Below are 15,000 nucleotides of genomic sequence, written 5' to 3' on the forward strand. Positions count from 1 at the left end.
GACTTTCTGAACAGCTTAAACAAAGTCCTTCTTTGTGGCAAGATAAGCATTAAAATTGTTGGTCTCTATATTAAAATTATTTTAATTACAGTACACTTTTCAGTATATCTGTGGGGTGTGGTAGTTCTTGAATTTTTAATACTTTAATGTAAACACCATAGGTACAGCTGCTCTTGTTTGTATCTTTTGCATTTCTGGTATCTAAGAAGGCATTTGTTTCCAACTCAAAATATAGCTTATAGTTAATTCAAACAACTTTAGGAAACTTAGAATGAATGAAGAGCAATATAAAGCAGAAGGGAAGTAAGCTGAATATTCTGTTTCCTGCTGAGTGATGGTAAGGTTTTATTTAAGCCAATTTTGAAAAACTGTTGCATTTGAAAAAGATACCATTAGAATATTTAAGATAAAGCTACACTTTCCTTTATAGGGCAAGTCAACACAAAATTGATATATGCCTAGTAGTTTGAGGCTTTGAAAAGCAAACTGCGTTTCTTGCTTCATGCGTTATACTGTGAGATATTTTTTCATCTCTAATCACAGTGGAATAGGGTGGTTTCTAGAAGGCAGATTGATAAAGTGCTTCTGCATTTCTTATGAGCATTTACATGCAGTAGCAAACGACTGCCGTTCTGCTGTTAGAGCTGCAGTGACTGATGGCAGTGAGATGCGGTATCTCTCAGATGTGACAGTATCTGTTACATCAGTTGAGTGGGGGATTTATCAACAGTAGGGTGCCAACTGTTTCTGGCTTTTTAACATGATAAAGTCCGTAAGCATGCACATCTTTACTAGCAGCTGCTTCGTCACTGTGTGCTGCCATGGAAAGAAGAAAGTTCACAGTTGGTATTGTAGAGTGTCTTTGCAATAAGACAAGAGATTTGCTGAGTTTCCTATCTTAGTTATTACATCTACAGTATTTATATAATGTATAAATAACATAGAAATATAAGTATTACATTTAACTAGATGCAAGCTACCTGTCGTACTTACTGACTTGTTCTAAGGTTTATATATGAGTTTGCTTGTCTTCACAGACCTCTGCATGTTGCTGCTCGAAATGGACTAACGGTTGTAGTTCAAGAGCTTTTAGGGAAGGGAGCAAGTGTACTTGCTGTAGATGAAAATGGTAAGAAAAATCTAACTTTGTTTCCCTGTAAGGAACTGTGGTTCTAAACTCAACTCCCTGAAAAGCAATAACTGTGGAAACTTCAGATGAGCCTTCCAGTAGGTCGCCCTCAGAAAAAAAGGCATTGGCGGTGAACCCTTTTAGCAAAGCAGCAGAAGTGTAGAGAGAGTGAAAGCTTTAAGAACGATGCAGGTCACGGCACAGAAATGTTTGGTTTGCATTTGTAGTTTTATGATGCACTATAAAAGTAGTTTTATGATGCACCTATAAATGCAGTAGCTTTGGCATACCAAAAATGGTCAGAAAAACATAATGCTCAAAGTAAAATATAACTTTCAGCTGTTAAGAAGCTAGATTGAATTGCTATTCGTTTTGTCACAGTAGGTATATCAGTGTTAGCTTTTAAAAGCTAGTATGATTTACAGTTCTCAGTTACTTTTCTCAAGCTTCTGGCTCTTCAGAGTTTTTTGGCACATGGAAGTAAGAAGAAGTAACTGCTTTATTACAAGAATAAATCCTGCACCTTGTAAGAACAAAAGAAAATTAGATTTACTGACGAATTTGCATATTTTCATGTAAAACGTCTGTGGTTCTTAGAAGCTGTGCCTTTAAAAGTGTAAGGCTCCATGTCTCACGCCGTGAAAGCAGTAGCTGGGATTTGGGGAGGGGTGAGGGAATGGCCTTGGATTGTTTGCTTTTTGGCTTTGTTTCTTTGGGTTTGTTGTGTTGTTTTTTAACTCCAAAAGTGATGTGCCTAATTAATAATTCTAATTCTATTTCCACTTTGGAAAGTTTTTCCTCTCTTGATGTTCACTGTGACTTTCTCTATGTGTTTCTCAAATTACACTGCTTAAAGTGACATGGGTGACTTAAAGATCATTCCTTGCCTAAAATAGGGCACAAGAGTAAGTACTAAAAGCAACTGCCTAAAATGAAAAGATTGGAAAACATATCTTTTATTTTTGTTTCTCATCACATGTATGCTGACTGGAGACATTTGCCTTCTCATAGGCAGCCCACCAGTCCCTTGTTTGGATGGATCTTTGACATAACAAAGGAAAACATTAGGAAACACATTCGTGTCAAAGTACCCTGGCAGCCTGGGGATCTAAAAATCTTTTTTTAAATTCTGCTCATATTTTAAATTTTAAAGTAACACTGAGCGCTATCTAATATTTTTCCTCACTGTGGTTCTTTCTAATAGCAATTGCTTTGTTTACAAAATTTTAAGCAGCCTTGAGGATATTCGCAATGAATTCTTTTTCTGACTGGAGAAATAGGCACTGGAATATTTTGGGTCACAATACTGATCTTACTTTATCATAGTCCAGATAAATTCAGTGATCTGCCACACAAGATTAGCATTTCATACAGAATTAGATGATACAGCAGTTTAGTTTTAGTTTTAGAAAGTTCTAGTGTTTTACAGGGAAGTCTGTCTTGATATATGGAACATGTAACCAGCAGAGCCTCAGCTGTTACGGAGCAATGATCAACTTTTTGTCTTTGAATTTGTCCCTTTCTGTAAAAGCTACATTGACTTTTTGCAAGCAGTCTCTATTTGTATCTATAGCTGTATAAATTGAGTCCTCTGCTGCTCTCTCTGAGCTATAGATCATTTTTGAAAAACATGAGCTTTGAAAAAAACCAGCATCAGTCCAGTTACCTGCATTTCAGTTTATATAGTTTATAGGATTTTTAAAACTCTAGATTTGAAGTCATACTGGTTTTGTTATAGAGCATCTCTTATTGTGGTGAGATCGTTTTTGTTTAAGAACTAATGTCTGTAGAAAAAATTTAATCCTCTTGGTTCTTAAAAAATTAAATGCAGCTGAAACTGCAGCAAATTAACTCTCTAGTATACTTCTCCAAAGCAGTTGTGTTGAGGGTTCATTCTCAGCTCTGTCTCAGTTCTTACTCAGATTTCAGTTGTTTTCCCATATTTCCACACCAGTCATGATGAAACTGCCATCACCTTCATCTACAAAAATTCTGTTGAATTGGACATTCTTAATGTAAATTTGCCTGTCTTAAAATAAATTACTGGCTTTTTCTTTCATTTGACACCATATGAAGTTTTATTTTGTCACTCAACCAACTTTTCAATTTTTTTTTGTTTGTTTTGTAGTGTTTTTTTCCCTGACTATTTAAGTTGTATTTTAGTTTATATTGGAGATGTCCAGTTTTCTGGAAGGAATTTTTCTGTAAGTGCTTACAAGATAAATTGTGCCTCAGACTCTCATCTCTTTCCCAGTGTTAACACTTCATTCAGTTGATCTTGAGAACTCTCATTGCACTGACAACATTAACAACCTTCTGATTTTCCTGTAGACGCCTTCCTTGAAACTTTCAAGCCTCAGGGAAGAAGCAGCTCTACATTTGGGCAGGGGGAGCCCCAGCCTTAAGTCAGTGTCCATCACGCAGATTCTGTTTTTCTGTTGTGCAAGGAGGCTGCCCCACCTCACTCTGCTTCTATTGCCCCACTTACAAATGAAGATAGTAAATATTTTGTTGTTACTGTTGTGTGAAGGCTTATGCAGGTACAAGTGCATATTGTGGGGACCATTACAGGGAGCTGAGTGAAGAGTATTTCAATGGAGTCAGTTCATTTACCAACATCATCTTCAAAGGAAATATCAAGTATTTATATCTTTTGTTTCTCTAACTTATGAATTATCACTCTGCAGTTAAGTGACATAAAATTACAATTTGTTCTTACAAATTTGAATTGATATAGTGGAGTTAATGTAAGTTAATATGGTGGAGGACACAGATGTCAGTCTTTCATGGTGTAAGCAGTTACTTCATCTTGCTATGTCTAAGGCAAGAATAAAACTGTGATACTTCATTCCTGCTTATGAAAGCCAGGAGCTCGAGACCAACAATTGTATATTAATTACAAACACAGTTTTTAGAGAACAGAGAACTTTTAACAGAAGCAAGTATTTTGTTTAATCCTTACATTGACCTTTTTTTTTTATGAACTGAGTTGCTCTGTTCCAGAAGGAACATGAGTATTTAAGACCCTAGAAGTCTTTAAAAGGGGGAGGGGGAAGGGGGCAAACAAATGAACAAACGCCTTAAAAATAGCAGATGCCTGCTTGTTTTTCTTCTTTGAACTTTTATCAAGTCACATTAGTGAAAGAAATGGTGTTGAATATGACCAGCTTGAATAAACTTATTTTGTGTGTCATCTTACCTTCATACAACCTCCAGCAACTGTAGATATTAAATGGTGTGCATCTGAGTATCAGTTCTGAGCCTCTGTTCTGCCTTACATGCCTGAAATGCAGTCATGATCCAGGTGTGGCTAGCTCTGGCCCTTGCTTCTGAATCCTCTCAAAATGTATCTCTTCTGCAGACTGTCACTGTTAACTCTGAGCTGTTTAAGTGCTGTGGTACCTTACTAACAATGAAAACATCTGCTGCGCTGCACTTCTGTACGGCCCTATCGCATGGTCAGCTGGTGCGTTCTGTGCTTGAATTATCTGTGTTTCCTTGGATTGTGTGCTCCCTTGGGCAGGGACTCTTGTCTTGCTCTGTTCAAAGCATCAAGCACAAGGTCTGTCCTGAGCAAGCAATAGTTCAACTGCAAGACTGTCCCCTGCTTGCTGTTTTCTTAATTTCTAGCTACAGTTATTTTCCATAATGTGCTTACTGGTTTAATACTTATGTGCAATTGTACAATACAGTAACTGCTCCTGGGCTCTATCCTAAAACTTGATCTGGACCTACTTCTACAATAAAGATGATTCCTTGGTAGTTAAAACACTTGCTGGTAGAATGAGCATTGCCTGTTTTCCCTGCCTTCCTAAGGTCTGGATAGAAATCTATCACGCACTTTGCGTTAAAGCCATCTATTATTTAAAATTACTCGTGTACTTTTTACTTGGATGTTGTACACCTTTAAGCTGTGGACTGGGGGTAGTGTGGGACTTCAGACTCCCAAATGTACCGGAATATGAGTCTTCCTTTTGAGCTCACTGTGGGCATTTCTGTCCCACGCAGTGAGAGGTGCTGCGCAGGGTGACCTGGGCAAACACTGCCGAGTGGAGCCAGGGAGGGGGAACTTGTCCTGCTCTTGGCAGCAGAATTAGCTGTGGTCTGTGGTTGTACTTAGGAGACTGCCCTGCTTTTAGAGCTGCCAGTGGCACCACCAAGTGCAGTCCCTTGGTGCTGTAGGTGCACCAAGACCTGTGCCAGAACTCGCCCTCAGGCGCCGTGCGAATGGTTAAGCCTGAGACAGGAGCAATGCACGTATCTCCTCCGCTGAGGAGAATTTGAAGCATTTTTCTTGACATTGGATGAATAGAGGCAAGTACACAGAGAATGGTAAGCTGCAGAAGGAACAATGTTGGAGGATTATTAGAGCCACAGAAACCCAGAAGAGATGTCACAGCTACGTGACCTGACTTCAAATCATTCCACAGCCCGAGACCTGCATTTGGGTGTTGTCACAGCAGCAATGCCTGGCAGAAGTTTGGTTGGACAAGCTGGGCAACCAAGAGGTGTCTCTGCAAGTCCTAGCCTGCTAACCCAGCTAGCATTTCCTCAAACTTCTCTGGATTTCTTAATCAATACCCTGAAATAAAAGTTAGGCATTGGCTTTATAATTTATATTATTAAATATTGTAATACAGTATAGGTTAATTGAACTTTATACTCTGCCTTTTCAATTAGCTGGCCCTGATCCTTTAGCCAGCTTGTTACTGAGATAGCACAGTGTTACTAAAGTAACTGTGTGTGATGAACAGCTGTGGTGGAGCCTCTGGATGAAGAAACATTTGAGCTGTAGTTTCTGTAGTAGCTCTTTAGTAAATACCATCACCTATTACTGTCGGCTGCTGTTAGTTGTCTCTCTTCAGCCAGGTGACTTCCTCACCATTTCCAGATCTGGGCTTTTCTCACTGGCTGAGTGAGAAAGAGTGTTTGGCTGTGCTTAACAAAACAATTACATCTTTTTTGCAAAGCCCATTAATTTCAATTGTTTTTGTAACCAGAAGTTTAAAAATACTAATTGATAATGCATTTATTTCATTTTTTTTAATTTTTCGAACAGTGTGGAACTAAGCAGTGTAAAATGCTTTTGCAGCTGAAAGATTGTATGAACTTGGAGAAATTTGTACAGTGCCTTTATTTTAAATGCAGGTTTTGTTTTCTCTTGATTTCTAGGTTACACGCCGGCGTTGGCCTGCGCGCCCAACAAGGACGTGGCCGATTGCCTGGCTCTCATCCTGGCCACCATGATGCCTGTTTCATCGAGCAGCACATTGCCCTCCCTCACCTTCAATGCCATTAATCATTACACCAACACCTCTAAAACTGTCACCTTCGATTCCTTGCCAATCATGAGGAGTGACCACAGCTCCTACTGTACTTTCAACAACATTGGCAGGGAAGGTGGCTACCCCTACACAGAAGAAGACGAGCTCAATGACTCAGATTCTGAGACCTATTAGAAGATACTTTTTGTAGGTCTGAGTGAACCCTCACGCTGGAAGGTCAGACTTGTGTTATCAGAAGGCTGTTGCTGTTTGAATACAGAAAGAGGACACACCTTTGAGAAGATGTTTTTTATTGTGGTTGCATATAAAAAAAAGATCTGTGAGACTCTAGGAAGATTTTTAAGAGCATATTTTGCAGAAGAAGCATAAATTCTTGAATAAGTACTTGGAATCCATGGCAAAAAAAAAAAAAATAAAGAATGTCAAAACTGTTTTATTTAACTGTATTCTACCATTCTGTTTCTGGTGCCGGGAGTGATTCCTGCAGACTGGGCACCCAATTTGGTGTAAATGAATAACACTATTGTGCAAGACAAAGGATGCTAGATTCAAATACTCTCAATAAACCTAAAACCATTTTGAAGGCAATAAATGAGTTTGGTACAGTAGGCATTGTTTGTGCTGCAAATTGCCAAAGGACCAAATAACTTAAAGATTTTTTTAATTAAATACGTTTTTGTGAAAACTGGAATAGGTTATTTGAGAAGTTATTTCAACCAAACCTTAATTACTTCTGGAAAAGAAGCTTAGATTTGGGTTTAAATGTTGAATTTTATTTTTTTTTAATCATCTGAAAGCCTTCCGACACTATTAAATGTACCATGAAAGAAAGCAGATGTGCTTTTAAGTTTTATTTTCGTTTTCTTTTAGGTGAAATGAAAATGATCTGTCATACTTTTATAGTACTAAAATTAAACCAGCTAACAAGGTGAAGTCAGGGTGAAAAATGTACAGTGTAATAAACAAGGGAAGCAAGGGGCGGGAGTTGTGGGAGGGAAGAAGTAATTGTTGCACAGTTACAGATTTTTTTTCTTAACTTTTGGGTTTTGGATTGACCTTTTCTTAATTTAAAAATACACAAATAACTTGGAAACTATAAAACTGCATAAAAAATTGAATTGAAATGTCTTGATAACCCTGTTGTGACTGAAAGATTTTTTCAGTAATTTATCTACTTCCTTACATCATAAATTTGTGTGTAAGATTAAAATTGTATATCACTGTCACCTTTTTTTTTTTTTAAATCCCAGATTTACAAAGGGGGGAGGGAGGAGGGGAGGTGAATTTAAAAGTATATTTCCCTATTAGAGAAAAAAGTACAGTGTCTGGTCTGTGGGAAGAGCTGTGTATCTTTGTTGTGCTCCATTTAGAAAATAAACAGCAGAAACAGGTCCCTGTAATGTAGTTCAGACTTGCCCAAATATTTTTGTTAATTTATAACAGACTACTGTGGTTTTTTTAATTGCCTGAAGAATGAAAAACTGACATAAGTAAGCTGAAGTTTTGTCTGTTAAATATGAATTTACTTTATTTGGTTCTGCTTTAACTATAACTGTTACTTTTCAAGTGAATTTGTTTATGTACATGCAAGGAATCCTTGCATGTCCTGGCAAAGTACCAATAAATTACTACAAGCTGATTCCAATTTCATTTTTATCCTTTTTTTGTATTTTGAAACTGGAAATCTTTGATATTGTAAATTAACAGCTGCTTTTCTGAACAAAGTGTGGATACATGGGACAATATTTTGATCTATTTGATAATTTTGTGGGGTTTTTGAAGAATTAATGAGCATGTACATAGAAATAGTGACTGCTTGAATACTGTATTTACCTGCACTCTTTCAGTACTTCAAGATTCCTGTATATTTTACAGAGTATAATAAAAACCCAATTGTGAGTTCTACTAATGAATAATTTATCTGTATGTACTAAGAATTAATGACAAGGTCTCTTGTCGAACTGTTGGACTCTATAATATCTTCATGAAGGCTTTGCCAGCATTTTAATTCTAAAGTGAAGGTGAGCTACTTAAAGTAATTTTAAATGTTACATCATTATTCCTTTAGGCTTCCTTACAAATATTGCTTTCTTAACCATTTGTGCCTGTGTTCATTGTTTATCTGTGAGCAGAGTTAGAGAACTTCAGGGAGGTCGTGATTTCTGTGCTCTCTTCCCTCTGAATCTCTCACGTATGCGTCTCTGTGGGAGTGATGTTTGTGCCTCAGCCAGGCACACAGGCAGCACTCACAAGATCCACATTGCCCTGTCTCGGGATTCACTGCAACCATTTAAATTCAAAGGCTGAAGCAACATGGACCCATTTTTTCCTCAAATGCCTGTGGGAAACCTGATGAGAACACCAAGTGGTGTGTCTGTTATTTAAAAGGTAACAGCTGCATGTTTCTGTTCATGAAACTCTCTGATGTTGATTCTAAAGCAGTGTGAAAGGATGATATTAATAGGCCTTTATTATCTGTGCTGACCTCTGTCTGACTTTGAGATGACCTGTTCTCTCTGTGTGCTGTCCATAGCCACAGGACACAGATTATAGCAGGGGACACTCCTGTCCTACTGGAAAAATTGCAGCAGTGGCCGAGCTGTTCACGTCCACTGCGTGCCTGGGTGACAGAAGAGGAAAAGCTCAGATGGCATTGGTTTGCTTAAAAGTGGAAGATTTGGTTATGGAATACAGGGACATGCAGAAAACAGTGCTGTTGAACATGTTTGTTTCCTTATATCAGTCAGAAATCGTGCCTTTCATTTCATTGCTACTCACCTCTTGAGGAAGAAAAATTTCCCACTGCATTAAATTACATTATTTTAAGTTAGGTTTTGTGAACTTTTTTTAGCTAAATATCTGTCTTTTCTAATTACGAATTCTCAAGTCCAGTTAGGAATTCAGAGTTACATGATTTGTGTAGCTCACGTATCTCATCATTGCAGTGTTTTCAGTGAGCCTGTACATTGCAATTTGCATGTATTTGTTAAATAAACCCCCAAAACTATTACTACCTGGCAGTATGGGTAGGACAGTAATTGTGCCTTGTAAGTGGTAATTGAGACTATTGCTATAATATGGTCTAATTCCAAAAATGGAATGTGATTTGTTTAAAGACCATGCTACTGTGCTCAGAGACCACTTCCTTAATGAGTGGTCAAGGAACAGCAGGTTCCTTGTTTCTGAAAAGCAGAAAGTGATGATGGTGTCTGGTGGGGGGTTTAAAGAAAAATGTTCATACCTCAGTTGGAGGCCTGTCCATTTCCAGAAAATTATGTTGGAACCTCCATTTTTCTAAAAGAAATTCTCCTGATTGTATACAGATGAATATTGCACAGTTACTCTTACAGCCCTCATCCAAACAATCTCTTGGATTTTCAGCAAGGGAGAGCAGTGAGCCTTGGCTGGACTACTGAAGCAATATATTACAATCAAAGAAACCCTTTTTGTTCTGGGGGGGAAAAAAGTCAAGTGAACTTAAGGAATGAGGACAGCTGGCTCTGCTCAGTTTTCTGTGTACTCTGACTTCTGGGATGTTTTATGGGTTTTCCGTTCTCAGGATAAATGTTCTGCAGGAGAAAATGCCAAGTCAGTATTAACCTCATAGGTTGAGCTGTTACTTTTAGAGTGTCATGTTGCAGGATAAATGCTGGATGCTGATGAGATGAAGAATAAGTCTGTCTCCCCCTGAGAGTAACCCTACTGCAATCGAGATTTTTCTTGTAATTCCATATAAAATCTTGACTTTGCTTTGTATTTCCTCCTGTAACTTTTTATCACCTTCCCATGCTTAGGTGTCTCCAAAATAGTTGTATAAATGTATGTGGAACAGTCAGAGCTTTTATTATAGGCACCTTTTAAACTTCGATTGGTTGCAATTGTTTGGGGTTTTTTTTCTGGTCATTTATTTTGTTTAAAATTCTGACTTGTCTATATTCTGGTTTTGGCTACCAGGCTAGAGAATTAACAAATGTTTAGTTGAAAAACAAGTTAATATGTAAAAATTAATACCTCTACAAAGATGTTGAAAGGAGCACTAAAGATCCCAAAGCTGTCACCTAAACTGTAGGGAAGATGACTAAAAAGGAGACTGAGATAATGTTTACAGATTCTCCAACCCAATTAATTCTGGTTTTGAGAGGCATTAGCCTTCCTGTCTTGCCCAGATTGTACCCATTTAAAGACAACAACTGCTGTAGTAATCCAGAATAACATGCTCTATTTATATCTATCTACTATACAAAAAAAATGAGAGAAGGTTCATTAAATGCAGTTGGTTGGGGATAACACAAGGGTTTGGGTATCTCAGCTTCTCTTTTGCAGAAAAAAGTGTGGTGACCTTTCTGTTGCTGATCCTGCAACAACTGGGTGAGAGGATCAGAGTGTAGAAACATGGGAAGTGGCAGTGAATACTGCCCAAAGAACTGGCTGGCATTTACTTGTGAGAAGTCTGTCTCTATCAGGGAACATTTTTAACAGTCTGCAGGGAGCCCATACTACTCAGTTCCATGTTTGGATCAGTGAAGTTCACATCTTTTAAAACTGAAACCTAAATAAAAAGGGTGTTTATGGAAGCAGCAGTTCTGGAGAACTGGAGGTCGTGCTCTTTGGCTCCATGTACCACAGGGTGGGCGAGGGACCTCCATGGGCTTCCCTGGCTACAGCTGGAGGAGCAGCAGGAGGATCTTCCTCATCTCCCACAACTTTGCCCTGGGCCTCTGCCGATGGTATGTATCCACAAAAGAAATGCTATCACACTTTTGGTTAAAAAGCATTGATTCCCGCTGACAGTAATTTCTGATAATCCAGTCCTGTTGCAATCAGACTAACTAGATGTTGGAGAGAAGGGCCTTTATTAATCTCTTCATAAGTAGTTTAAAATTCTAACACAATTTCCATAGATCTGAATTTAAACTCGGCAAAATTGATACTAATATCACGAAAAAGTAAGTATTTAAATTCTTAAAGTCGGTCAAGCCAATTCATACAAATCCTTAAATCCAAGATCAGTGGTTATTGCTTCTTGCCGTAGTCTCAGTGATTTGTGATGATTTCCTTATAATCCTCTTTAAAATGCTGCAGAAGCTGGCAGGACAGTTGGAGAAGAATTCTGATTGGGATGGAAAACATTTTGTTGTATAGAAGTGTGTAGCTGTGACTCTGAATCAGACAAGATGAGAATTTATAAAACATGGGGCTCCAGACTTTACAGACTGAAATCCAAGGTGTTAAATGCTCTTGGGAATGTGGTGTGATCCCTGGGATGATCATGTGCAGGGCCAGGGGTTGGACTTCAATGATCTTTGTGGGTTCTTTCCAATCAGACTATGAAATGAGAAGAGACATGGCACAGGCCTCCTTGTTAGCTGATAGCATTAGCTTTTTGCTTTTTCTGGAGTCCTCTCACTATAATATCTGTATGTTTTCAAATGTTAAGGGCAAAGGTATCACTGTGCATTAATTTTAAACAACGAAACAACTGGCTGTTCTTAGGAAACTATCCTGTTACTGTATTTATGAGAATCTGTAAGCCTTATCACAAAATCCCTTCATTTTACTGCTTAACAAGAGAAGGAAATGCCTGGCTGAGCATTGTGAATGTCACCCAGGCCCCCAGCCTGATCTGTGCTCCCTCTCAGACCTACTGAGAGAAAAACAGTCTGAAATGGCAGCCATGCAAAGAGCATTTTGTTCAGTTGTTCAGCAGTCTAGAGCCCAGCAAGATCACAGGAGTGTTTTGGTTTCCTTTCCCTGGGGAAGGTTAGTTACAAATGTGACTAAAATTTTCAAATTCTACAGCTCATCTCACAACTGAACTTTCCTGACAGGGAAAGACGACTGTCCCTGCTTGCAGGACTTGAAGGTTTCTTGCAACTCTTTCCAACCTGGTATCCCAGTCTCTTTAGGACACTATTTGTCTTCAAATAAAGCAGTATTTAAATTTTCTATGCTTCCCTGGTGTGCTGTGTGTTATTTTACATTAGGATAAATTTAGCTCGCTCCATTCCATGCAATTTTCAAGCTGAGGTTGGGAAGGAGATCTTGCAGTTTTCCCCCATGTAACTGTAAACAGTTGAATAATAGAGAACCTAAAGAGCCTTTCAAACTGTCTTCACATTGATGGTGTCACTAAATATTTAAAGAAGAATAAAACACCTTAAAATCTTTCTTTTTTAAATTAAAATTGCAATAGATGCAGCCAGAAATCTCACTATTCAGGTTTACAACAGAACAAAACAAAACCTGCTTTGAAGCCTTGTCAAAGGACAGACAGGCAGATTTTCTTCTCAGTGTACCTGGGATCTGACATAAGTCTTACATCTCAGGTGTTCTAGGTTAAAAAAATGGATTAGATAGCTTAAATAGTTCTAAAGCAAAATCTAGTGATTCATGTATCCTGCCATGTATTTTCTGTCCCTTGCCAAACTTTGTTACTCAAGCTGTCAGCATAATTTTCTTAAAATTTTAAAAATCTTCCTAATCTATTAAAGTCTAAATGAATTCAACCTTACTAATCTCTTCTGCCAAGAGTGTGTTTCATTTGCTGTGGGTCCCACTGTTGTCTCTGATTTCTGACCTGCGTTGCCCACACCCGCTCTCCCATGGCAGGGAGAAAGGAGAGCACAGTGACTCTCTCAAGTATTTTCAGTGTTGCTGACTATTAAAAACCTGATGGAGTGATAACTCAGTTCAGCCTGTGAAAACCCGGGGTTTTCATTTCACTGGCTGAGATCTGCCTAAAGGAGCTTATGCCCGGTTGGGCATTGTGAAGGTCTCTGGTCTGAACAGATTGTGTCACCTCAGCCTCTTCCCATGCCTCTTGATAGCTTAACTCCAAGGTTCTGTTTTCCATCTCTTCCTTTGATGTGCTTTCTGGTGTTTCTCTCCCTGTAAGGAGAGTATCCCAACATCCACCTGGAAAAATCACTGTGAATCCTGAAGCAGCGGATCCCTTACGAGGAACCTCCCAAGCCCTCTGACTCGTGCTGTTACTCCTGCCTGGACAGACAGTTCCTATGGTTGTCTTTCCCCTTCCCAGTGTCAAGGCCCTTTAAAGACACCATCCCCTGCTGTCTCAGAGAGGAAGTTTCTTTAGCATCAGTACAAATTCCCAGATCCTGATTTCACTTTGGTCCGCAGACTGAGTACTCTCAATTTCAGCTCTACTTCCTCTGTCTCAAAAATCCTTGTGTCCTGGTTTGGTTTTGTTCCAGTCTCAGACAGGAACGGCTCGGGAAGCTCTAATAAATCTGTTCGTATCCATTAGATGATGGGCTGCATGTTACCAGTGTGAACATCAGCCTTGCTGAAGGCTTCTCACAGCTCCTCAGTACGTGGTCAGTAGCTTCACTCACAAGACTGCAGGGTTGTTTGGGAACAGGGCAGTGCTGGGATTGCTGCTCCAGCACGCACTGCCAGCACCCACCGAGGTGTGGTGGTACCGTAGGTTCCTGCTGGTCACCCTGGGTCAGACAGACACATCTGGTGTTACTCAAAGACCAGGGTGGGAGTGGAGAGTAGATAATTCCTGCTAATCCTTTGTGTTTAGTACTGCCTGTTCAAACTTTCCCAATGTCTCTCTGCAAGAGGTGGCTGTTTCGGGTGAAGGGAACAAGGTATGAGAACACACTCTAATATTTAATGCCTGCTCTTCTCAGGGAGGAGACAGCGGAACGTGCCTCAAGCAAACTCCAGTAGGGCTAGAAGGTCTTGTTCTAACAATTTTAACATACCCAGAGTTAGAATAGCTCTTTGGGACACACTTTGCAAGTATTTCACAGATAAATACTACTACTTTCCTTAAGCATAGCAAATATGTGTAATGCTATTTATTTGTTTAGCCTAACTTATGGTGATAATGGTCTCCTTTGGAACTAAATCCCAAAAAAGTATTTTAGTGCATGAAGCTGCATGTTTTTCGGCCTCTTAAGTGGAGGGTCCTGAGAGCTGAAATCTCCAGTTGTTCATTATTCCATTCTTTCAGACTTGCTCATGTGGTACTAGAAGCAGAAGCATCAACAAGCTCTGCAAATGCTTTTCTGTTCTACCCTGCACGTCCTGGAATCATGCAGCATTCAGCAAGAACATGGTATGGGTGCCAAAAAATTAATGATCTTTAATAACCCCATGGTGGAATGGTTACTTTTATAGCAGCAAGTTTATGCCTAATAAGATGCAGACATTCCCCTCTCCATATTTCTGTCCAGTACACACTGCAGGATAAACAAACCTGGTGTGCTGCTGTATCAAAGCAGCACAGGCTGACTCACAGTGATACAGACTGGAGAAGGAGGGTTTGGTAGAGCCCAGAATCTTCCATAATTATACACTAATTTTGTGTAAATATCTAAGAAACCTAAGGTAGGAATTCAGCAACTTTTTGGTTGCTTTCCTTTCTGAAACCAGAAAGTGAGTTCATTCAAAGCAGGAGCTGATTGAGCACCTCTCAGGATTCATCCTTGTAGCTGTGGTGGTTTGAGTGTGAACCAACTCAGACCATCAAAACAGAGGAAGACTCACAGCTCTCCTGTCTACTGTGCACTGCTCCTTTCAGCCTGACTAACAGAGCAGCTGGAACACAAGGAC

The 15,000-nt window shown here is 39.2% G+C and overlaps 1 protein-coding gene across 5 annotated transcripts in view; it reads left to right on the top strand.

Annotated features, from left to right (window-relative positions):
* Nucleotides 1-8,319, top strand: part of ANKRD28 (ankyrin repeat domain 28) — a 119,061-nt gene extending 110,742 nt beyond the window's left edge. For 3 of the 5 annotated variants that reach the window (XM_032108689.1, XM_032108680.1, XM_032108669.1), the window contains 2 exons: nucleotides 1,038-1,129; nucleotides 6,302-8,319. In XM_032108689.1, the coding sequence (XP_031964580.1) occupies nucleotides 1,038-1,129; nucleotides 6,302-6,588 (379 nt within the window). In that variant the 3' untranslated portion in view covers nucleotides 6,589-8,319. Of the gene's footprint in view, nucleotides 1-1,037; nucleotides 1,130-4,490; nucleotides 4,596-6,301 lie in introns of all 5 variants that reach the window. The other 2 variants (XR_004240084.1, XM_032108700.1) reach the window with 2 other exon arrangements.
* The last annotated feature ends 6,681 nt before the right edge of the window (nucleotides 8,320-15,000 follow it).

The sequence above is a fragment of the Corvus moneduloides genome, chromosome 1 (genome assembly GCF_009650955.1).
Source record: "Corvus moneduloides isolate bCorMon1 chromosome 1, bCorMon1.pri, whole genome shotgun sequence".
In the NCBI taxonomy this organism is placed as follows: domain Eukaryota; kingdom Metazoa; phylum Chordata; class Aves; order Passeriformes; family Corvidae; genus Corvus; species Corvus moneduloides.